The sequence below is a fragment of the Tachypleus tridentatus genome, chromosome 1, assembly GCF_004210375.1.
Source record: "Tachypleus tridentatus isolate NWPU-2018 chromosome 1, ASM421037v1, whole genome shotgun sequence".
Classification (NCBI taxonomy): domain Eukaryota; kingdom Metazoa; phylum Arthropoda; class Merostomata; order Xiphosura; family Limulidae; genus Tachypleus; species Tachypleus tridentatus.
In genome coordinates, this window is record NC_134825.1 from 51,041,357 (window position 1) to 51,066,373 (window position 25,017).

General features: G+C 34.1%; 1 protein-coding gene across 1 annotated transcript in view; it reads left to right on the plus strand.

Annotated features, from left to right (window-relative positions):
* LOC143248542 (dynein axonemal heavy chain 5-like) overlaps window positions 1–25,017 on the plus strand; it is a 173,131-nt gene that overhangs the window by 126,808 nt on the left and 21,306 nt on the right. Inside the window, 11 exon segments of the mRNA XM_076496978.1 lie at window positions 2,166–2,232; window positions 3,125–3,247; window positions 4,643–4,773; window positions 5,264–5,417; window positions 5,904–6,059; window positions 6,061–6,069; window positions 13,482–13,708; window positions 14,752–14,974; window positions 15,502–15,700; window positions 15,969–16,114; window positions 16,365–16,580. Of these exon segments, the coding sequence (XP_076353093.1) occupies window positions 2,166–2,232; window positions 3,125–3,247; window positions 4,643–4,773; window positions 5,264–5,417; window positions 5,904–6,059; window positions 6,061–6,069; window positions 13,482–13,708; window positions 14,752–14,974; window positions 15,502–15,700; window positions 15,969–16,114; window positions 16,365–16,580 (1,651 nt within the window).

The following is a 25,017-nucleotide window of genomic DNA, read 5'->3' on the forward strand; positions in this document are numbered from 1 at the left end:
GTCCTTTAGATGCTTTCAAAGGATGCTTCTTTTGTTACCTCATGCCAGTCTTTCTATCTGTTTAATGTGGGATTTTAGATATTTATGTGAGTACAGGGCTTACCCTGGCTTACCCTGGACTAAATTTTTCTGTAGCCAGGCTATTAGCCAAATGATTTTTTTGGTAGCCAATTTTAGCCAGTGTTTTAGCCAGATAGGTTTGATCCATGTCCAACCCTCCAGCCAGTCACATATGATAAGACAGTCAAAGAATAAATGACAACAAAGTTCTTATCATACATTTTATTTCAATTAATTTATCATTTATCAAATTTATTATAAAACAACAGTTTCACAGTTACAAAGTTCAATGTTTTTCACACACAAATCATTACAATAATGACATGGGAAGACAAGTCACTAAATTAAATGTAACTGTTATTACATGCTGCTAAACAAAGGGTCTCTCTAGACTTGCAAACCAGGGAGAAGTTTTGCTCTAATTTTACAAAATTATGGAAAAGTTTACAGTCAATAGCATTCTTTTCTTTTATAATATAATCTATATAAGATGACTTTTCCTTGAGCTTACGAAGGGTGAGGTTTGGTCTGTTTTGGGAGACCACTTTTCTCAAGTCTCTCTAGTGAGAGCCCTGCTTAATAAAATATATATCATCACTTAAACATCACCAAACTAAACTTGACAAGTTTCAGTAACATTCATGCTGAAAATCTGAACACAAATTCATGACAAAATGAAAATATATATACATGCCTTGAAGCATTTTTCTTGGAATGATCGTGAACTGTCAGTTTCAGATTTGGAATTTATTGATGGAGGCATTAGACAACTTTCACTGTCTAAGGGACGTTTCGCCTGCGAAGAAACCATTCTGAGATCTGATGAATTCGCTGCATATTGGCTCAATTTATAGAGAATCTTTCCACTAATTAACATTTAGTTTTTTACAAGTACATGTTTATTATGGTACTAATCCAGTAACCGCTTTTAATTAAACTTACCGGCCAAGCCATGCACCATTAGATAATGTAATTACATGTGTGAAAGCCATCACAATCTTCGTGATCGTCCTTTAATTATAGTGCCGCTAATCAACCACATATAAATGAGTTATTCGTGTCAAGCCGTTAGGTTGCTGTTGATTGAACAATTTTTCACATGCTTGTCGATCCTGACCATGACCTTGCATGAATGCAGATGGGTTATTGATTTTTATTTGCTTGCTGCATACTTGCATTAAAAAAACGTTGATTTAGTGAACCAGTCTAGCATTTTGTAAACAAACAGTGTTTCGGCGGTATATTCGCCAATTATAATTTTTCTTCGCCAAAAAACAAAAATAATAGCCATTGGCGAATATGGTGAGTGACAGCGTGAGCCCTGGAGTAGAAGTAATCTACCCTATTGGAATTTACAATTTTTTTATACTGAAAATGAATTTTTACACTTCTTAACCTTTACACTTAACAGTGCTTCAATTTTCTATCAAAACACAAAGTGAAAGTTAGGTAGAATTGAACTAGAGGGAGTCGTGTGTTTAGGATGTATTACACTCTTATTGGTGGATTTTTGTATAATGTTTTGCATGAGAGATGCATTGGAATCAGTCATTGTGGTATGCATAAAAATTTGACTGCACATAGAGGATAGCACTGATGGAGAATAGCTATTTATATGAAAAAAAGTAAGTACCTATTGGGAATACGTTTTTAGTGTAGGAAAATTATAATTGAATGTTGTTGTATAGGTAAACATGATATAAAAGTTAAGAAAATGTTAAGCATTTTACCTTTTAAAGATAACAATATATATATATACAAGTTAAAGTTGTTTGACCATGGTTAAACCAAGGGATAAAATATATCTTGTGTATTGATGAAAATTGCATGGTGTAAGGTTTTTCGTGAAGATTAGTTAAAGAAAAAAAAACAGCTTTTGCACAACCATTCAAAAAACCTAGGTTAACCACTGTTATTATTATAATGTTGGAAAGTTTAGTTTACTGAAATGAGTTGTATTTATGTTACTGCCATTGGGTTTTATGTTAATTATACCTTGAATATGATTTGTGACATGTTAGTTATTGTATAATTATTGCTTATTACTAATTATGAGTGTCATAAATGAGCAATATGATTATTTTAAAAATAATTTAATTTTGAAGGGATGCTCCTGAACCAGCAACAGAGGGAGTTGAAGTAGAGACAGAAACACCTAAAATTTATGAACCAGTAAGTCTTATTTTTGTTAAAAAGCAAAAATCAACAAAGTGATGGATATTAGAAATTAAGAAGTTAAAAATTTTCTAAACATTGAAACAAAGGTTTTAAATTAGTTTCTTAAGAATCTGTTCATTAACATCATAATTTTGCATTTTTTAGCTTGATACATGGATTTAGTACTAGCCAAAAATCCTAATCTTTATCCACCTCTTGTGGTATCATTGTGATTACACCCAAAACAGTGAAGTTATTAGTTCTGATATGTACAGGAAGCTTACTTTGATCAGAAGTTAATGATGATAATCTTGTTAAGTTTGTCAAATCTTTATTCCTGAAAACATTGCTTCTAATTAAAATTAGAATAATAAAACATATATAGGATTCACTTTTTGCCATGCTAAGTTTATACAAGGTTCAAATGTGTACTTCTACAGAAGGTTAAAGATCAGTTTAGAATTTTAGAAATACAAGGAATACTTATAATAAACTTTGGTATATATTTAACCATGTTTTTAGATAAGAAATATGCTGTTAAAAATTATGACAAATTGTACCTGTGAAATTCATTAATATTGTTTCATAATCGGACAGTAAAGTTATTGTAATATTTGTGTGTTATTGAATATTCTTTACAATCTTGTCTTAAAAATATTAGTTCTCCAGTGGGACAGAGCTAAATTTATGGATTTACAACATTAAAACAGAACTCAATTCCCTGCAGTGGACACAGCTGATAATCCACTGTGGCTTTGCTCTAAAATAACCAATCCACAATCTTGAAAATATTAACTAAATTTCTGTTTATACCAGAATTATAAATAAATTATCATGTTTCAAACTATAAATTATTAAAAAGCTTTATTTTTCTGTTATTTTTATTTTGATGTTTTTATTTTATTAGATTCAGTCCTTAACTCTGTTAGAAGAGCGTCTAAAAACACTGCTTGGTCTATACAATGAACTGATTCGTGGTGTAGGATTAGATCTTGTCTTTTTTGAAGATGCAATGACTTATTTAATTAAAGTAAGTTTTTTATAAACATTTTATTTCATTACTTAATAAATTTTAAATTGTTTTCAAACAACTCCTGAGTAACCAGAATAATACATTTCAAATATTTACATACCTGTTGAATTTACACTTTGACCTTACTAGATCCGCAGCATGCTTTCATGTTTGTTAGACTCATTCTGATGTGTTTAATGGAAATTCCATATAGTTTTAAATATTCATGTAAACAGTAGTGTTAAAAAATAATCATTTATGTCATGTAAACAGTAGTTGCAAAATGTCATTTATGTAGTTGCAGAATGTTTACAAGAACAGCTTAACATAGTTTTGCTGTATGCAAAGTGTCATGAGAATAGCCAATCTGCTACCACATTGTAAGTCGAATGGTTTGTTTACATCAAATTATAAGAAAATTGTGTTGCACTTGTAATACTTTAGGATGTATACCTTGTCTACATGTATGATTACAACTGTCATTTCTGTAATATTATTTTGATAATTTATAGTTTATAATGCTTCACTGCTAATGCCTACATTTTTTAAAGTGATACTTTTAGTGTATGAAACGTATTCATAAAAGTTTCAAAGGATATGACATTGAACGACCTAAGTGGCATTGTCACAGAATAGGTGGCTCTCAACCCTTAATTCCATATCACAAACAAAAACTTTTCATTTTTAAATTGTTTGCCATCCAGTGGACTTCTGAATCACTGGTATAAAAACGGAGTATTTATATTAGCTTCTAAAAATAATTGGCACATCTGAAATGCTTGGTTATTTGACATTTCTATTCATTGTTAACTCTAAACTGTGCTACAAAGAAACAAGCCATCTAGTAATATGGAACATATTGTGGTGACTTGAGAGAATTCAGAAGACTTAAATTTGCTTTTATGTAAAGGATACCTTGGTGTGAAATCTTTAATATACGCATTTTTTACTCTTTCACTTTGAAAACAGCTTAAGTCTGTCTAGCTTGCCATGGTCTATAGTACAAACTATACCACTGTAAGATGAACAAAATCTTGGTGAAAATTAGGTGTTCTTAAAAATTATTTCAATATGAAACAGTAGAAATGAAAGGAGTGTACTAAAATTTGCATCAAGTTAATCCCATATGTAGACACACTTCAAAGGTCAGTTGTTTATTACACTCTGTTATAAACTAAGGTTGGTTGTCAGGAGTTGAATCTTAAGACTGCATATATCAGTTAGAAGTAGTGTAATACTTGTTCTTCAGTTGAGTAAATATTTCTTGCAGTTCAGATTATGCTATTGAAAGATGATAAAAACCAGATTGTTAAATCTGTATGTAATGGTAGATAGTTTCAGATTACTCTTTCAGTATAAAAATCTAAAAGAAAATCTAGAAAATCTAGGCTAGTACTAGAATATTCATTTTAGATTTCAAGAATCATTAGAACACCTGGAGGGAATGCTTTGTTAGTTGGTGTTGGTGGTTCAGGAAAGCAGTCTTTAACTAAACTTGCTTCTTTTATTGCTGGCTATAAAACATTTCAAATAACCCTTACCAGGTGAGTAATAACAAAACTTTATAACAATTTATATTACAACTTTGTTTGACATTATTCATGAAGGTAGTTTATGGAAACTTGTTACTTGCTAGAAATATCTTTAAAAATAATTTATCTTGGCTATCTTGATCATAAAATTATGTACATATAATTTTATACATACTTAGTTTTAGTGTTCTAGTAAAACAGGAGTTTTTGTTAGCAGAGAGCTGTAGAAGTTGTATTGTAAAATTAATTGATCATATACCAATGAAGTATAATTTTGATTAATTTTTGGAGAAAGTAAATGAAATCTATCTCAAATACGTTTTTTGTTAAATAAATATGATTATTTTTGTATCGAAGTACAAATTTTCATGTAAATGTTAATTGACATCACTTATAATATTACACCAAGATCATGTTTACATTATTATCTTGTCATTTAAAGGTGTATAATTACACATGAAAATAAATTAGAAATGTATTTTTATGACATTTAATGTAATAGGTCCTATAATGCCTCCAATCTACTGGAAGATTTAAAAGTTCTTTATCGCACCACTGGTGTTCAAGACAAAGGAACGACTTTTATTTTCACAGACCAAGATATTAAAGAGGAAGGATTTTTGGAATATCTCAATAATGTTTTATCTTCTGGTGTGGTGAGTTTTACAAAAATATTCAGTAGATTTTTTGTACAGTAAGTTATTGCTATATCTTTGTTATTGTATACGTGATTTCTAATGATAATTTAAATATGATACTTGCCCTGATTTATTAGTATGTTTTTGTGTGTACTGACTTTAGTTACAGTCTATAGGTTTTGACATTTACTGTTTCAATACTTAAATATTCATACAGATCAGTTTGTTTAATTGTATTTACCATTTGTAGTACTTGGTTCTATAACATTAGATTTAATGTTTAAGCAAGCTTATACATTCATCAGTTACTACAATTGTTTATGATCACATGATAAAGTTAAATGAAAATATTAATGTGTTGAGAGTAAGGTGTGCTATTTTTGACTCTCTTTATTCTAAATCCAAAATAAGAATTTTGTTTATTTCATAAATTAGAATTCTATCCCTCATCCTAGCAGTCAGTCATTATTATTATTATGTTACTTTAAGATTCAAATATTTTAGGTTTCAAACCTCTTCACTCGAGATGAACAACTAGAAATTATTCAAGAGTTAATGCCAGTGATGAAACGAGAGTTTCCACGTCGACCTCCTACACCTGAGAATGTGATGGAATTCTTTCTTTCAAGGACAAGACAAAATCTTCATGTAGTAATGTGTTTTTTCTCCAGTATGTGAAAACTGCTATTCTTTATTATACATCTAAAAAGGACTGTATTGTTTGAATAGGTTTTGATTGTGGGTAAAAGTTAGGTCTTAGACATATTTGAGCTGTAATTTCTAGGAATGCAAAAATCACAAACACAGCCTATGGTTAGGATTAGGATGCATTATTTTACCATCTACGTACTCTCGGTGTTAATGATATTTTTGGCCGTAATCCCAATAATATCTCATGGGGTTTTGCCAGCTTATGATATTTAAATTTATCGTAAATACGTATTAAACTAACAATACAAAACAGTTTTTATAAACTAATTCATTAGTAGGAGATCACTTGTTAAACTAGGTCATCTTGGTTTACCAATTTGATTTAATGAAGAATGTTACGAACATTCTTTTTAGTTTTCAGAGTAATACTAAAATTACATTTTATGTCTCAGCACTTGAAAAAAATGCAGTACTAAAAGTAACTTTCCAGTTTCTCTGATTGCGAACCTTTTCATGGAGATGAAGTCTATTGTTAAAATAAATATTAAAGTTCACATAGTCAATTATAAATCTCAGGAGACCAGTTATTAATGTTTATTCAAATCAGATGGACTTGTCTTTGAAATATCTAACGCATTTTGTTGTTGAGTTTGCTATCATTCTGTCAACTTTCACATGATTTTTAGGTTCTGGATGTTCTAGACATAATGCACAGCATTGATCAATTTAACCAGCATTCTCCACATTCCCATCTTCCATGTGATATGATGTGTTTGCCTCAGAATAACATACATAAGACCTGCTGTCTTACCATAATCAATATATTTTTGTTGTCAGTTGTACTATTAAGTTTACTCTCTATAGATAATGTCAGTATTAACTACTGTGCAAATAGTTCTGTCGATATCATAAATTATACAACTTCTCTGAAGACTTTATTCATGCAGTTTGCCATTAGCATGAAGAGAGATCTTGTGACTTCACTGTTGGCACATTTTTGTAATCAAGTTATTAATAATTACAGATTTGCTACTAGTGCTTCTATTGGTTTTCATGTTTCTGTAAACACTCAGTTGTTGAACAACCACCCTTTTCTTATGATTATAAAAATGTTTCTTATTCAGGATATTCAGATTCTATTTCTCTTTCTTTCCAGATATGTTTTAATTCTTGAATTAATTTCTGTTATTGTATTACACATGAAGATGCAACTTGGTGTATTCTATGTTTTATTTTCTTGTACCTTTGTATTTCCCTCCTAATCCTGATTATTTTTGCATTATTTTAGAGATCAGAAAAAATGTTAATAGCCTTTTTACATATCAACTTCTTGATTTTCAGATCTTTTGTTGTAGGAAGAGGGCTATTCCATGTGGTATTCTAATTTGATCCATCATCAGTTTTGTGACCTGAAGATCCTTGGAATGTGAAATTACTATCTCCTTCTTTCTACTCTGTATCATGAGCTATAGTGATTGGAATATTATATTGTTCTCTTCATCACCTCTCTCATCCATATCTTATGAACTATAGTCTCCAGAATGTTATACTGTTTCTTCATCTCTCTACTCTGTATCACATTAACAACAAACTATAGTTTCCAGAATGTTATACTATTTTTTCACCTCTCTACTCTGTATCACATTAACAACAAGCTATAGTCTCCAGAATGTTATACTGTTTCTTCACCTCTCTACTCTGTATCACATTAACAACAGTATCTGGAATGTTATATTCCTTCATTCTGGTATGAATGTCATTTTATCTTCTATCTGATCCAGACACTTACAAATTCTGGATCAGGAAGTCTCAGACATGAGTTTGTAATGAAAGTTGTTTTTTGTTGTTTTTTTTTATTTTGGTAGATGGATAATAATGATGGCTATACCGAATGCTTATCATTTTATCAGTGATGACGAGAAACACACTTGTTGAGAAATTTATATGCAAAAACGGCTCGTTTGGGCTGAGAAAACACTTTACATAGAAGAGCGAACAACGTTGACCTTCTTCGTCATCGTCAGGTTCACAAAGAAAGAGGTAACTGACCGGAAGCTGACCACATGTTTGAAAGGGGTTGTGTAACTGTGTGTCGAAATGTAGAGGGCGGTATTAGATGTTTGAATATATAATTTTATTTATTATATTAATATAGGTATAAAGGCGTTCCTTTATATTGGTTTATTTTGGGTTTAAGTTGTTGTATAAGTAAGGCTTCTTTAATTTTACGTTTGTTTATGTTTGTTTCTTTATTTAGTATTTGAGTGTTTTCTATGGTTATGTTGTGTTTATTTGACTTGCAGTGTTCCTCCACAAACCGTAGAAAACATTATACTTACACACCTAGACAGAAAGCAAAATCAACCAACTAAAGTAAATACAGCTCACGAATCAAAAAACCACGAAACCATATACTGCTGTATACCATATATTCCCGACATCAGCAAACAAATAACCAACATTTGGCAAAAAAATTAGTAACAAAATATGACATTCAATTAATACCAAATTTATTCAAAACCCGCACAAAACTGAGGTCTATACTATGTAAAACTACACTGACAAACACCACACCAACATTATTTATAAAATACAATGTGATAACTGCCACGACTTCTATATTGAGAAACAAGTAGAAAATGGAAACCAGATTCAAAGAACATAAAAGTCACCTTCACACGTTTTCAACACTGCAAGTCAAATAAACACAACATAACCATAGAAAACACTCAAATACTAAATATAGAAACAAACATAAACAAACGTAAAATTAAAGAAGCCTTACTTATACAACAACTTAAACCCAAAATAAACCAATATAAAGGAACGCCTTTATACCTATATTAATATAATAAATAAAATTATATATTCAAACATCTAATACCGCCCTCTACATTTCGACACACAGTTACACAACCCCTTTCAAACATGTGGTCAGCTTCCGTCAGTTACCTCTTTCTTTGTGAACCTGACGATGACCGAAGAAGGTCGAAACGTTGTTCACTCTTCTATGTAAAGTGTTTTCTCAGCCCAAACGAGCCGTTTTTGCATATAAATTTATCATTTTATCATTATTTGTCTGCCATTCTATTGTTTTGTTTTGCCTTTGATGGGTACATTATTTAGTTCATTGTTCTTCCTTTTGAGCCTTGCTCAGGTTGATATTTTTTCTGTCAAATAGTCTAGTTTTACTGATCTTCTCCATTCATTTGATATAAACTCTTTCTTTTGCATAAATATTTGGTTCATTATAACTTTTTATCCATGAGTCTTTCACATGTAGTTGACATCCAGCTAGCTACACCACTTGGATAGATCACCCACACAACTTCCATGTATGTACTTTTATGTCTTCCACACTCACCATCTATGATGTCCTTTCTGCTTTGGGATGAGGGCTTCATTTTTAAAAGTCATTCTCTTGATGTACACATGTGCATCACTTCCAATAAACCTTATTTCTCAGTAGCATCCAACTTCAGACTCATTGCTATGTAGCATGTTTATTTCTTCCTTCAATCCAGTAAAACATTGAATTTATGATAACAGGATCTTCTTTTCTTCTTCATCCTATAAATCTACATTTAATCAAAAATATCTCCCTTACAGGTTGAGTCACTGTGTCGGGAAATCATTGTAATTCTAATTTTTGGACTTTTTGAAATAACAGTTCATACAGTATAATAGAATTTTGGACCTTCAGTGTGTTTTTTCTAGAGTTTCTACTCATATCCAGCACTATTTTGTGTTAGATCATGTAGATATAATTCTATGGTGGTTGCTTATATCAACAGTTAGGACAGCATTCATTCTTGCAGTTTTTTAATTTCTTGAATTCAGTTTCAACTTTTTCACTTTTAAGCATGTCTCATTTCTGTGTGATAAACATTCTGGAATAATTTTTTTTCTCAAAAGTATTAATTTCTTACCAGGAAGTGGATTCTGCACCATTTAGTTTATTGGTGACTATGTTCACAGATGGTTGTTTGGTGGTCAATTCTTTTAATTCCATGAGCAATCATGTTTTTCCACTTTACATATGCCCTGTTCCAGATCCATGTTTTCCAGAAGTGGATGCCCTGATTAAATCTTGACAGAACTATTTCTCTCTCTACCTTGAGTATTTGACAAGTCAGTTACTGAAAGTTGTTTTGTTTTTTCATCAGTCCATTTAGACCATTTAATCCATTATTTCACCCTATTCCGAATGTATTAGCATTGTCATAGTGCAACAATTCAATTAGCACTATGAGAACATTCAGGACATCTTCAAACATTCACATTCAAAATTATATTCAGTATCTATGGCTTTGTGGCTGGCTGTTTTTCAGTTTCTTGTCTGAGAAGTTGGATTATATTTTAAGATGGCTTGAATGTTAGCCATTTTATGCCACTGCTCTTCCTTGCCTATCTGTTAATTTTATCAGGTAACCTTTTAAAGTTTATACATTTTTCACACAGAACTGATTTGTCTGCTACCTTCAAAGACAATGAAAACCATTAGCTTGGTTGCTCTCATTATTCAAAGACCTTTCTTAATAAATGTACCTAACTTTTTTGATGTTGTCCAAAACCAACTTAAGTTTCTTGGCCTTTTCACTATTTTGAACCTTTTGCAACATGTTTGCTGTATCATATTTTCCTTTATCATATTTCATAGTTTCAAATGGAAGAGAATTTTGACATCTGTGCCTTGAATGCTTCATGTATGTTTTTCTTTGAAGGTGTTATATTTATGTGTATTAAGTTTTACTACATAAAACTTGGGCTATGAGAGAATTTAATCACTATTTTTCACTTATTGTGTTATCTTTTTATATCTTGTTGGGGTTATTGATTGTTATTTTTATCTTAATGAATCTCTTAGCAGGGTTCAAAAAAGTTTTTATAGCTTATGATAACTTATACTTCTTGTAGCCTGCTCTTGCTACATTATCATATTGATTAATTTGTTACCAAAATTGTTTACCATGATGTTCCCAAATGCCTTAAAAGCAAATTTTAGGTTATGTCTCACCAAATTTACCATTTAGTGATGTCCAATATCCTGGTCACGTTATCTTTTAAAGAATATTGTTTAGGCATACATATATTCTTAAGTTTTGAGTTATGCCATACTGCTTTCCATTAAACCTCAGGATTCTGTTTGCCTCCAGCTGTGATTCTTCAGGCCAAATGAAATCAATAACAACCAAATTCTTTCTGTGAATGCTTTTACCATTTGGGTTCACATCTATGTGCATGATCACTCAGATATGACTATACTCCTTTCTCCCAACACCTATTTTTAAAAGCAACAAGCATCTAGAACTAAATAGTCTTTCAATTACAAAAACAAAAGTCATAATACAAGACTTCATATTTGAATGGATTTGTCCAGTAAGAACTTTTGCACGCTATATATATATCTCTGATCATCATAAACAAATTTCACCCTCTACACTGGTGCTCCATGAGAAGGTAATGCCTTCCGGAAGTTGACAGAAAATTCCATCTTGTGGCTGATGATGCCTTGTCAGGTATCTTTTCTACATTTGCATGCACATCTTTGTGTTTCAAGCAAGACATTGGAGAAAAGACAGTTCTCCATAAGTCACATAGCTGCAACCAGATGATGAACACCTTACAGTTTGTTTTGTTACTTTTTCTTAATATTAGTTGATGTTCACATTGCACTGGCCATGAGTTGTTGGACATGTCCTTTGGTCATTCAGAGTCTTTTGATCTTTTCTGAATGACAGTAACTTGGCTAGCCCTTTCAGATAGAGATGAATGAGGCCTTAACTTTAAGGACATCTCCACTCATTAGTTATTCCTTGTATCCTCTACTGAGAATCTTTAACTACAGGTACAGAATAGTACATGCAGAAATTGACTACATATAAACTGGTGCACAACTTTTGTCCAAATTAAAAGAAAAACTTCTCAATCACTTTTTTTTAACAGTTAATGTGAGGCTAAGAATCATCGTAAAACATTCTAAAGTCTCTCACAATATGTTTAGAAAATATTTAGATATTTTTATAGTCTTATTTATTGATTTTTTCAATAAAGTTGAAATAACTCTTTATTTGTTGGAAAATTATATGTTTAGAAATATAGAAACTCTTACACCCTTGTTTTAATGGGTTTTTCTGTTCAACAAAAATTTTCAGATAATTGGCTCGCTTTCTAAAGTTAAGAAAAACTGTTTTCATGACAGTATGTAAAATTGTTTATTTTTAAACCTAATATGCATTAGTAATTACAAGATTGTTATGATTGTCTGTTATATTGATATGTATTAATTGTACAAGAAAGTTGATTAAGGATGATTTTATCTTTTAATTTGTTTTCATTCATTAAACTGCATCATTTCCAATTTAAATAATGTAACCATCAGCTGTAAAACTAACAAATTATACTTACATAGGTTGAAGATAAGAAAACAAACCACAATTTTAGTGAAAAATAGATGTACATTGTATAAAAATATTCCTTAACATTTTACTAAAGTGAGTTGTAAATCATAACACACACTTCCAAATTATACATAAAAAGTTTAAAAGGAAAAATAATGCTATTGCATAGTGATACATCAAGTACAAACATACAAACGAACACAGAACTCATTAACAAGGAATAGAAAAAAGAAAATTTAACTTGAGGTTAATACATTTTCTTCAGTGATGTCGAGAAAAACTCACTTGTAGAAAAATATATATGTAAAAACGGCTCATTTGAGTTGAGAAAATATTTTACATAGAGGAGCGAACAACGTTTTGACCTTCTTTGGTCATTGTCAGGCTCACAAAGAAAGGAAGAGGTACCTGACTGGAAGCTGACCACATGTTTGAAAGGGGTTGTGTAACACCGCCCTCTACATTCCGACACTCAGTTACACAACCCCTTTCAAACATGTGGTCAGGTCCTGGTCAGTTACCTCTTTCTTTCTTTGTGAACCTGACAATGACCGAAGAAGGTTGAAACGTTGTTCGCTCCTCTACGTAAAATATTTTCTCAACCCAAACAAGACGTTTTTACATATATATTTCAATACATTTTCTTGCTGAATTTTTCTATTTTATTATGCTGTTTATGTATTTATTTTTGTATTATTACTTTTCACTGATATTATCTCATTACTTCATTATTATATATATATTATTACAAATATATTTTTGGTGTGAGTTATAATTTTACATTATTATTTAATGCAATTTATATATTTTTACCACCAGTTGTTAATAAAGATCACTTTTTTGTTTGTAGTAAACTTTGAAACGAAGTTATGTAAAAAATATCATCTTGGCTGCTATATGGCTTTTTTTGTTGTCCTGCTTGTACCACAAACTTAACCTGGATTGAATAAAAAAATCATATGAAATAAGCAAGCTAAAAATTTCACACTTACTTATTTATTAATCTTGGTTTTTATGCTTTCATTTGCAGGTTGGAGAAAAGTTTCGCACAAGAGCCCTAAAATTTCCTGGTCTAATTTCTGGGTGTACAATTGTATGGTTTCAACCTTGGCCAAAAGATGCTCTTGTAGCTGTAGCCAAACACTTTCTAGAAGAATTTGATATTGTTTGTGAACCAGCAGTGAAACAACACCTAGTGGAAGCCATGGGAACTATTCATGATCATGTTGCCACTTGTTGTGTTGACTATTTCCAGCGGTGGGTGTCTTTTCATTAACTATAAAAACTCTATTCTTATACATTTTAATTTGTAGACCTTGTAGCTTATTTTATGAAATAACCATAACTTTTTGCTTACTGTAGAAGTACATATCAAGATCTTAATCACTGTCCATAAGATATAAGACCTGAAATGTTGTCTTTATGGACAATACACAGAACTTAAGGATACTAAGGATAAAGCTGTTAGTTTCATGAGTTATATATTCAATTATATGTTGGATATAATTTGTTTTGTATTTGTTTCTTTAACAGTATTTATAAAGAACTATTATTTTGTTAACTTTGTAATTATGTATTTTTTTAAGTTATCAATTGATTAGTACTGTATTAGTGTCAACAGTTTTATTATCTAAATACTAACAATATTATTGTGGCAAAAATTATAGAAAAAATTTGAACCTATTTTTTATTTTATGAAAGTAAATAATTAGACATGTGATACATAAAAATATATAATTATTTCTTTTAAAGTTGAATGTTACAATTAGATTTTAGTCTAGCTTAAGATTTGACCACCATCATTATAATAAGTAGTGTTCATAGATTGTGTATAATATATTAATCAGTGATGTCGAGAAAACTCATTTGCAGAGAAATATATATGCAAAAACGGCTCGTTTGGGTTGAGAAAATATTTTACCTAGAAGAGCGAACGTAAAATATTTTCTCAACCCAAACAAGCTGTTTTTGCATATATATTTTTGTATAATATATTGTTCAGTGTCATAATTGTATAATTGTATTTAATGATAATTAATTGAGAGGTAAAAGTATTGCGTTGATTATCAGTTACATGCTGTATGTCATATAGACTTTTGTATTTCTTCTTAGTGATTTTGAATTGAAACAGAGTAACTATAGTAGAAAAGTAGTAGACAGGGATTGAATGAAACATAGATGATACTGCTAGGATTACAAGAAATTAAAACTTCAGTTATGACCACATAATAACTCTCTAGTTTTTAAGATACTATCTTTTTCATTGTGGTCTAATGTTCGTTTTGTTTTTTTTTTTGTAGGTTTCGTCGGTCAACTCATGTGACACCCAAGTCTTACCTTTCTTTCATAAGTAATTACAAATTTGTTTATAAACAAAAACAGGAAGAGATTGGTGAGCTAGCAAGAAGAATGGATCATGGCCTAGCTAAACTTGAAGAAGCTTCTTCTTCAGTGGAAAATTTGAAGCAAGACTTGGCTGTAATGGAACAGGATTTAGCAGTAGCATCTGACAAAGCAGAGAAGGTGGGTTTTTATATATTTATTTAATTGAATATTTTCAATAACTCGTCTCCCATTTTTACCTCCCTTTTAGGGATATGCTTATATAACTGGTGAACAAACATGAAGAAGGTTGTTTTCCATGAAACTGTTAAATAGAGACTAGTAATACTGTTGCTTTTTTTATATTTATAAATTAAATTATGAAACTATATATATATGTATAGCTTTCTTTTTATAGAAATAAAATTTTGCAAATAATTGTTATTAAAATCTTCACAATTTCTTTTTATTAAAGTTATAGTAAACATAACTGAATTTTCCCTAAGCATTGGTCGTGAATCTAATGTATAATAGTGAACTCTGCCTTTGTGATCATTTAAGTAACCATAAACTTTTGCTAATAGTAAAATACTGGCTAGAAACCTGTCTCATGGTCATTATTGAACTTCATGGAACTGTTTTTGTAACTAAGGAATACAATTAATTTGGACTTTTATTGCTTCCACTGCTCTTTTTTAAATCTAATAAACAGGTTTTCCACTTACTAGGTTCTCTCAGAAGTTACTATTCGAGCCCAGGCTGCTGAAAAAGTAAAGAATAGTGTCCAGAAGGCCAAAGATGTGGCTCAAGTCATTGTAAATGAGATCAGTGTTGACAAGGCAGTAGCAGAAGAAAAGTTAGAAGCTGCTAAGCCAGCTCTTGAAGAAGCAGAGGCTGCTCTTAATACTATTAAACCTGCTCATATTGGTAAGTTAAATACAATGAAAAAGTATGTAAGCCTGGTAATACAAACTACAATAAATTCTTCATTTATTCAACTGAAAATTTAGGTCATATGATATTCAGTAATGACTTTTTAACCACAGTATGGATGTCTAATTTAATCCTTTAGTAAGTGTATTTTTAAACAGATCCTTCTACCAATTGTTAAAACACAACATTTTTATTGGCTTACCAATATATGAAAAATTGTTGGACATTTTGTTCTAAATTTTTATTATTGAATTTTGTATAGCCACTGTACGAAAACTTGGGAGACCACCTCACCTAATCATGCGAGTTATGGATTGTGTTCTTCTTCTGTTTCAAAGAAGACTGCAGCATGTCCAGCAAGATCCAGAGCGACCTTGTGTTAAGCCATCATGGGATGAATCACTGAAGGTAAGGTTTTATTATTTTTTCCTGTTTATATCCTTGTATCATGCTTTATTATTTGAAAATAGTTATACTTTTTATGGTTCTATATATACTGATAAGTTAGTGGAAGTAATTATTATTTGAAAGTTTTATGTACATAAAATAAGCCTTAAATGTATAAAATATATTTTAAGAGAATATGAGGGAGAGTACACATGTAACAACAGTTGTTTGTTTGTTTACAAATAGATTCAGATCTTACACTGTTTTATAGTTTATGTCAGGTGCTGGCTTCCTTCAAGCCCTACAGAACTTTCCCAAGGACACTATCAATGATGAAGTGGTTGAGCTTTTAGAACCATACTTAGCAATGGATGACTACAATATGGAGACAGCAAAGCGAGTGTGTGGAGATGTTGCAGGTCTTTTGTCATGGACAAAATCTATGGTCTTTTTCTTTGGAATAAACAAAGAGGTGTTGCCTCTGAAGGTGGGGTTTGATTGACATTCAATAATGATTTTTATATATGTATTGTTTTTTTCTGCTTCTTTATTTTTTAAATTTACTTGATTATGTAGCAGTTTAAAAGTCTTTACTTTTATTTCTAAGTGTTGTCAAGAGACTGAAATTTGCTAAAAAAGTACAAAGTTAGACTGCTGATGATAGGAAAAGGGTGTTATGGATGGATGAGTCCAAGTCTGTAATATTTGATTTAAATATGTGTAGTTTGTACTTCTGGCAGAGTAAAGGTGAAAGATACTTACCTCAATGCATAGCACTTACCATGAAGCATGGGGAAGGCAGTGCGAGGGTTTGGGAGTGTTTTTCTATTGAGATTACAGAAGGTATTTTTAAAATAGTTGGTGTAATGGACCAGAGTAAGTATCGTCTGATATTGATTCATCATGATATACCCAGGGGTTTGCATGTTATTGCTAAAGAATTCTACTACCAAGAAGTTAATGACCCCAAACACTCATCTAACCTGTGCAGAAATTACTTAAATGAGAAAGAAGTTGCTGAAGTCATTTAAATAATGTAATGACCCCCACAGAGCTCAATCTCAACCCAATTGAGCAGATCTGAAATTTGAAAGATCAAAAACTTGACAAATCAAAAGTTACTTCCAAGGAAATGTTATGGTAGTGTATAAGAGACATTTAGAGTAAAATCCCAAAGGGCACTTTGATTAATTTTGTTACAACACCCCTCGGTTTGGATTCCTGTACGTGGTGAGGGGACCTCCCAGGGAAGGTTCTGTTCTATCTGGTTACCTTCTATGGGATCTAAACATCCACCCACGTGTTTGCCGTGCGTGGCGACCCGTGAAGGGGAGGAGAGGATCCTGGTGGTTGAGGGGTCCAATCCTAACACCACTTTGGCCTCGAATTCCTGTAGACGGGCGGCCTTTGGGTGGCCCCCCTTGGGTCAATCGGCTGGTCCACTTGGGCTAGAGTCAACCAAGTACCAGTGTTGGAAGTTCTCAACGGGTGTTGTGGACATTGTGCCTGATGCTGGTGTTTGGGTATAGTGGTCACGAAACCCTGGCGTTGCTGCATTGTCCTTGCGTGACTTTGTAGTGCGTTCCCTTGTAGGGCTCCATGGTGGGTGGGGTCAGTGGGTACCAAAATTTTTTCTTTTTCCTATGGATCCTCTAAAAAAATTTAAATAAAATTGTAAAAAACAGTCAATGGGTGCGACCACGCCTTGAATACTCAGAACAGCAATCTTCAACATCAGTAACATCGCACTCATTTTCTTATATTACATTCTCTTTTGGAAAACCTTTAGGGCAAATGTCCCCTTTTTTTATTCAAAAGGGACTAGAGGGACTTGCTGGCTCTCCAAAATCAGTAAAGAAACTTCAATCTGGTGACATATTGGTTGAAACATCCACATCCCAACACAGTGAACTCCTCTTGAATTCAAAGGCAATTGGGGATATACCTATTGAGGTTACACCCCATGCTACCTTGAATTCTTCACGAGGAGTTATTGTTGAAAGGGATTTGAAGAACGTTCCCGAGTCAGAGATTCTCGCTGGTCTCTCCACTCAAGGAGTTTCTGCGGTGAGGTGCATCTCCACTCGCAAAGATGGAGTTACACTGCCAACAAATACCCTCGTTTTAACATTTACTTCACCACGTGCACCTGCCACCATCAAGGCAGGTTATCTCATTTGCAAGGTTCGGCCATACATACCAAACCCTCTTCGATGTTTCCAATGTCAGTGATTCGGCCACTCAAAGACATCTTGTCGTGGTTCCCTGACATGTGCTCGTTGTGGAGGCAAGGACCACGATTCCTATGACTGTGACATGAACCCACATTGCGTAAACTGCAATGGTTCTCACCCCTCTTACTTTCATTCTTGCCCAAAATGGTTGGAGGAAAAAGAGGTGCAGCATTTGAAAATGACACATAACATTAGTTATCCTGAGGCTCAGAAATTGCTGTCCACAACTCCATCTCGGACATATGCTGCTGCACTTCATTCCACAACTACAGTGGGAGTGCAGACAGATCTCTCTGTGCCTCCAAGAGAATCGTTTTCAAAACAAATGAAAAGCCTTTTGACCTCCGTGGTTAAAAAGGTTGATGAATCGACTTCCACACCCATCTCTGTTCCTCCCATACCTTCCAACAAACGTCAAGATCCACCTTCTTCAGTTTCAAATACAGGCATTTCTTCTGATACATCTTTTTCTCCCACCACAAGAGACAAAACAGTTATTCGTTCGCGTCCTCAGTCACTGGATTCCCCTTCCAATAACAAAAACCTGCCCACCCACCCAGAGCAGGATCCATGGAGGTTGATAGACCTCCTCCCACTAAAGACAGTAAAGAAAAAAAGACGTGGTCGTAAACCCAAGGGTTCTCCAGCCACTTCACCTACCCGCTCTAAAAATGGCCACCTTGATACAATGGAACTGTCGAGATTTACGTTCTAATCTGGATGATATCAAAACGCTGATTGCTTCCTACCATCCTGTTTGTCTTCCTTTACAAGAAACATTTCTCAAAACTGCTGATACTGTCTCCATTCGGCAGTTTTCTCTGTACAGAAATGACAGGTTGTGTGATGGTCGAGTACATGGAGGGGTGGCACTGTTGGTTGATCAACACGTGGCCACCTTGTCTTTGTCACTCAACACACCCCTGGAGGCTGTAGCCATCCGTGTTTCCTTGGGTCATACCATCACTGTTTGTTCTCTGTATCTGTCCCCTGGAGAGACATATGATCAATCAGATCTTGATGCTCTCGTTGAACAATTGCCATCTCCATTTCTAATCCTAGGGGATTTTAATGGACATCATCCCCTCTGGGGAAGTGCTATTATTGATGGGAGGGGCCGATCTGTAGAGCGGATGCTCTCTGATCACAATTTTTCTCTTTTCAATACTGGTTCTTACACTTACTTTCATGCACCTAGTCAGTCCTTTACCGCTATTGATCTCTCAGTTTGCTCCCCTTCATTATTCTACCATTTTTCATGGAGGGTTGACAGTAATCCACTAGGCAGTGATCATTTTCCGAACCTTTGAGAGAGACTGGCCGTGGTCGATGCCACCCTACCCGCGGTGTCCCGGTGGAAGCTGGATCAGGCAGACTGGTCCACTTTCACTGCTCTCTCAGAACTTGATCCTGCCATCGTAAATCAGCCATCAATAGACGACTGTGTAGCAGCGGTAACTGACTGTATTACACATGCAGCTGCTCAGTGTATTCCTAAAACCTCGACACGTTTTCCACGATATCCTCGTCCGTGGTGGAATCCTGCTTGCCACTTAGCACGGTAGGCTCAAAAGCGGGCCTGGGATACTTTTCGTAGATATCCCACACTTTCAAACCGGGTTGCTTTCCAACGGGCCCGTGCACATGCTAGGTGGGTAAGACGTCAAAGCCAGAAGGAATCTTGGATTAAGTTCACAACCAGCATATCTTCTACCACCAGTTCCAAGATCATATGGGACAGGATTCGAAAGGTTAATGGATACTACAATTCTATCCCCCTCTCAATCTTACTCTCTGATGGTCAGGAGGTGACTGATGTTCGGAACATCGCTAACACACTAGGTGAAAGCTTTTGCCGGGTATCTAATACTTCTGCTTGTTCCTCCACCTTCCTGGCCATCAAGACTCGGGCAGAGCGATCACCTCTTTCCTTTCAAACTGACTGTTTCTTTGACTATAATTGTCCCTTTACCCTGGTGGAACTAAAAATGGCCCTTTATCGGTCTGCCAGTACGTCTGTTGGACCTGATGATATTCATTATGACATGCTGCACCATCTATCTCCTGCTTCTCTTGATGTCCTTCTGACTGTTTTCAACCGGATCTGGCAGGAGAATGTTTTTCCTGATGCCTGGCGCCAGGCTATTATTTTACCTTTCTCTAAGCCAGGGAAAGATCCCAAGATTCCTTCAAACTACCGTCCAATTGCTTTGACGAGCTGTTTCTGTAAGACATTAGAAAGGATGGTTAATGCTCATCTTGTTTGGTTCCTTGAATCAAACAACCTCCTCTCGCCCATCCAGTGTGGGTTCCGTCGACAGCACTACACCACAGACCACCTAATTCATCTTGAAACATCTATCAGAGAAGCCTTTCTCAACCGCCAACATCTTGTATCAATATTCTTTGACATAGAGAAGGCTTACGACACAACATGGAGGTATGGCGTTTGCGAGACCTCCATACATATGGGTTACGTGGCCATCTACCCATGTTTATTAAAAAATTTTTAATGGACAGGAGATTCCAAGTTCGTGTGGGTTCGACACTTTCCCGTTCTTTGTACAGGAACTTGGAGTCCCTCAAGGCTGTGTATTGAGTGTTACACTCTTCAGTATAAAGATAAATGCCATCACTGAACAACTCCCTCTCACTGTTGCGAATAAGCTGTATGTCGACGACTTTCACATCTCATGTCAGTCGTCAAACATGAGATATATTGAGCAGCAACTACAAACTGCCCTCAATTGTGTAATGGAAGTGGACTCTGGCAAACGGCTTTAATTTCTCTCTCTCAAAACTGTATGCATGCACTTTTGCCGTCGACGGGGTATTCACCCTGATCCTGAACTTCATATCGGTGAAGTTTTGCTGCCAGTGGTCCCGGAGACCAAGTTCTTGGGGCCTATCTTTGATCGTAAACTGACCTTTATACCACACTTAAAGTAGCTTCGGGTCAAATGCACAAGAGCACTGAACATCCTCCGTGTTCTCTCTTCTACCAGTTGGGGGGCAGATCGCTGTTCAATGTTAAAGGTATATCGTGCTCTTATTAGATCGAAACTCGATTATGGATCAATGGTCTATGGCTCTGCCAGACCCCGGCCTTAAAGATGCTGGACCCCATTCATCACCAAGGACTTCGACTCTGCACTGGAGCTTTCCGTACCTCTCCAGTTCAAAGTATATACATTAAATCTGATGAACCTTCTCTACACCTTTGCCATTTGCAACTATCTTTACAATATACTTCGAAACTTTACCAAAGCATCACACCTGGAAATGTGTTTTCCTTCCTCGATGGGCAGTACTTTTTCAGAACAGACGATCTGTCATTGCTCCGTTTGGCCTTCGCTTCCGGGCGCAATTTGATGAATTGGGTCTGTCCTTGGATAACATTGCAGATTCCACATGTGGGCCCATCCCACCATGGCTTATTACAGCCCCCAAATGTGACCTTTCTTTCAGTCACCTAAAAAAGGCAGATCCTCCAGATTGGAAGTACCATCTTTTATTCAATGAATATCTTTCAAACAATCATTCAGTTCCCATTTATACAGATGGTTCCAAATCAGGTAATTCAGTGGGCTCTGCTATGGTTTGCTATGGGTCAGTAGTTGCACGCAGAATCCCTTCTACAGCTTCTGTGTTCACTGCTGAACTGTATGCCATATCTCTTGCCCTGGATCATATTGCAGCTGAGCAGTACTCTAACTGCACTATTTATACTGATTCGCTTAGTTCTATACTTGCCTTGGAATCGCTACACGCTGATATTCGAAACCGACTGGCCCATTTCTCATTAGCAGCTACTTCAATCCAGTTTTCTGGATACCAGGCCATGTTGGTAATCAGCGAGGAACGAGCTTGCAGACATGGCAGCTAAATATGTCTGCTTCAGCACCATTACTCCTATGCCTATTCCGTACATGGACTATGGTGTTGTCTTCAAGGCTTGGCTCCGTGCCAGCTGGCAGTCCACTTGGAGTGAGCAACGTGACAACAAACTTTTCAAATCAAACCCAAAATTGACTTTGGCCATCTAGCTTCCGTAAAGTTCGGAAGGAGGAAGTTGTTCTGACTAGGCTACGCATTGGTCACAGTTTTTAACTCATCATTTTCTTTTATCTGGAACTGATGCACCAATGTGTAGTTTGTGTAACACTCAAATCACTATCAGCCACGCTTTACTTTCTTGCCATTGTTACAATTCTCAACGACGGCATTATTTTAAACATATTTTTCCCAGGGTCAGTCTGTAACATTGGACAGAGTTGTTGGTGATGGTGACTCTGTCCACCTTGATAATGTTTTAATTTTTTAATGGCAATTAATCTTTTAATCTCATTTAAGTGTTGCATATTTATTCATTACACCTTTTAATTGTGGTTCCTTTTTTACAGTTTTAATCTCTCTCCTTCAATTTGACATTGGACAATGGCCAGAACATTAAATAACTCGACACCAGGACTGGAAAGGCCAACTTCAGGTGACTAACGCTACTGTTTGAACTACTCGTTAGTCGTCCTGGCGAGTTGTTATTATACTTTTGCTGCATAGCATTTCACACTTTTACTACTTAACTTTTTAGTACTGGCCATATTGACTCATAACCCGGAACCAGGACTGGAAAGACCAACTTCAGGTGACTGACAGTGGTTTTTATACTTACCTGTTAGTCTTCCTGGCGGGTTATGATCATTACCATTCTGTTACAGGTAGTTCTTTACAACTTTGTTGACTGGATGTCAACATTGGTTTTTACGCCATTTTCTGTTTTAATTGCCGTTTTGCTTTTATCTTCAATTACTTTTACAAATTTTACTCCATTTACTTGACTTTTATCTTTTTACTGGACATTTGGCTACTCATTATTACGATTTGCGGAGTGTCTTTTAAAACTTTTATTCTTTTACATTTTGCTAATAGCTGCTATGACACATAACCCGGAACCAGGACTGGAAAGGCCAACTTCAGGTGATTGACGGTGGTTCTTGAACTTACCTGTTAGTCTTCCTGGCGGGTTATGATCATTACCTTTTTGCTAGAGTAAATACCTTACAACTTCTTATACTCTGCCTTCTATCTTAACATTGTAGACTAGGTGTCAACATTGGTTTTATACTTTTTGGTTTTACCTTCATTTCCATTTATGTCTATTACTACATTTATTTATTTTTTTTTTTTTTTTTACATTTTTACCGAATGTCTGGCACAGATAGCCTCGCTGCTTTGTGCCATAAAACACTAAATCAATCAATCAATCAATTGTTACAACAATGCCTGAAAGACTGTTTGCAGCTACTGAAGCAAAATGGGGACACATAAAATATTAACTGTTTGCTGAACTAAAGCACTTCGATTGAGTTTCCGTTATACTAAATATGGAGATTAATAAAATTTTGATGTTCCACCATTGTTCTTTGAAGTGGTCTGAAATCAAATTCCATTAATTTTTAAGTTACAGTATTTTTGCATAGTACTGTAACTTTACTATATGTGATTATTGAGTGGCTCTTAGCATGAATGAAATGCTCAACAATTATATTTTTTGTGGTGGGTAGTATAAGTAGCTCAGAGCTTCAGTTTATGAGTGAAACCATAAAGTCCATGAAGTAAAATTGATAGATTAACTTAAACTTTTTCCATTGCTGGGAATATATGGATACTTTTATTTACATAGAATTTGTTGATGAAACAGTCACCTTACTTCCTTATATTAACTACATTCAAAGATTTTATGAAACATTAAACTCAATTCATCTGTACATGATTCACTAGTGATCTAAAATACAAAGAGCAGATATATTTTCTCGATGTTCTTTAGTTACATGATGGTCAAATGGCAAGTTATTCATAGAAGTACGTCTATAACTAGAAAGTGTGAACCTATTTCCCTATAATAATCTAGACATTCTTTATCTCAGAAAATCCTCATTTACACAACTTTTAGTTGGTATTTGTTCAAGATTTTTCAAATGAAAGGGACATTAATGATGAATTGAACTACCTCCAAAATGTTGCTCTTTGTCAAAAATTAAAACAAATTTATCATCTAACTCATTCAACAAAATTAAAAGCTCAACAACAAAATGAACCACATAACTGTTCATAGGTTAAAGACTGGCCTTATCTATTACCCTTTATATTGAACAAAATGTACTGTTTTAAAATGAAATAAAATTAAATCACTTTATAAGTCAATGAACAAACATTCAAGTGGATTTTAAAAAGGGAAAGATGAGATCACACTAAAAATAGGACGTTTTTTTCCATTTCCTCTTATTGTGATTACACTAGTCAAACAAAACCAGTTCTGTTGATTAGAGTAAAGGAACATCTAGGTTACTGTCATTGAAACATGAGAAATTGACTTTACCATTACTTGCCCAAACAACCAACTATGCAATTAATTTGATCATTGCTGAAGCAGAATGACTCCATTAACACAACATAATAGAATCAAAAGATATATTATAAATTAGATAGAACATGCTCATTAATGAAAATTGATTTGAGCTGAACTCCATTTGGAAGGTATTTTGTACTAATTAGCTTTTACACTCTGCTACTGTTAGTGAGCTTTACCCTTCGGATCATTTTGAACTTACATAAATTTGAAAACAGTTTTACTCCTCTCTTGAACTAGTGTTTTTTAAGTAATGTCAATTATTTATTAATTTTTGGATT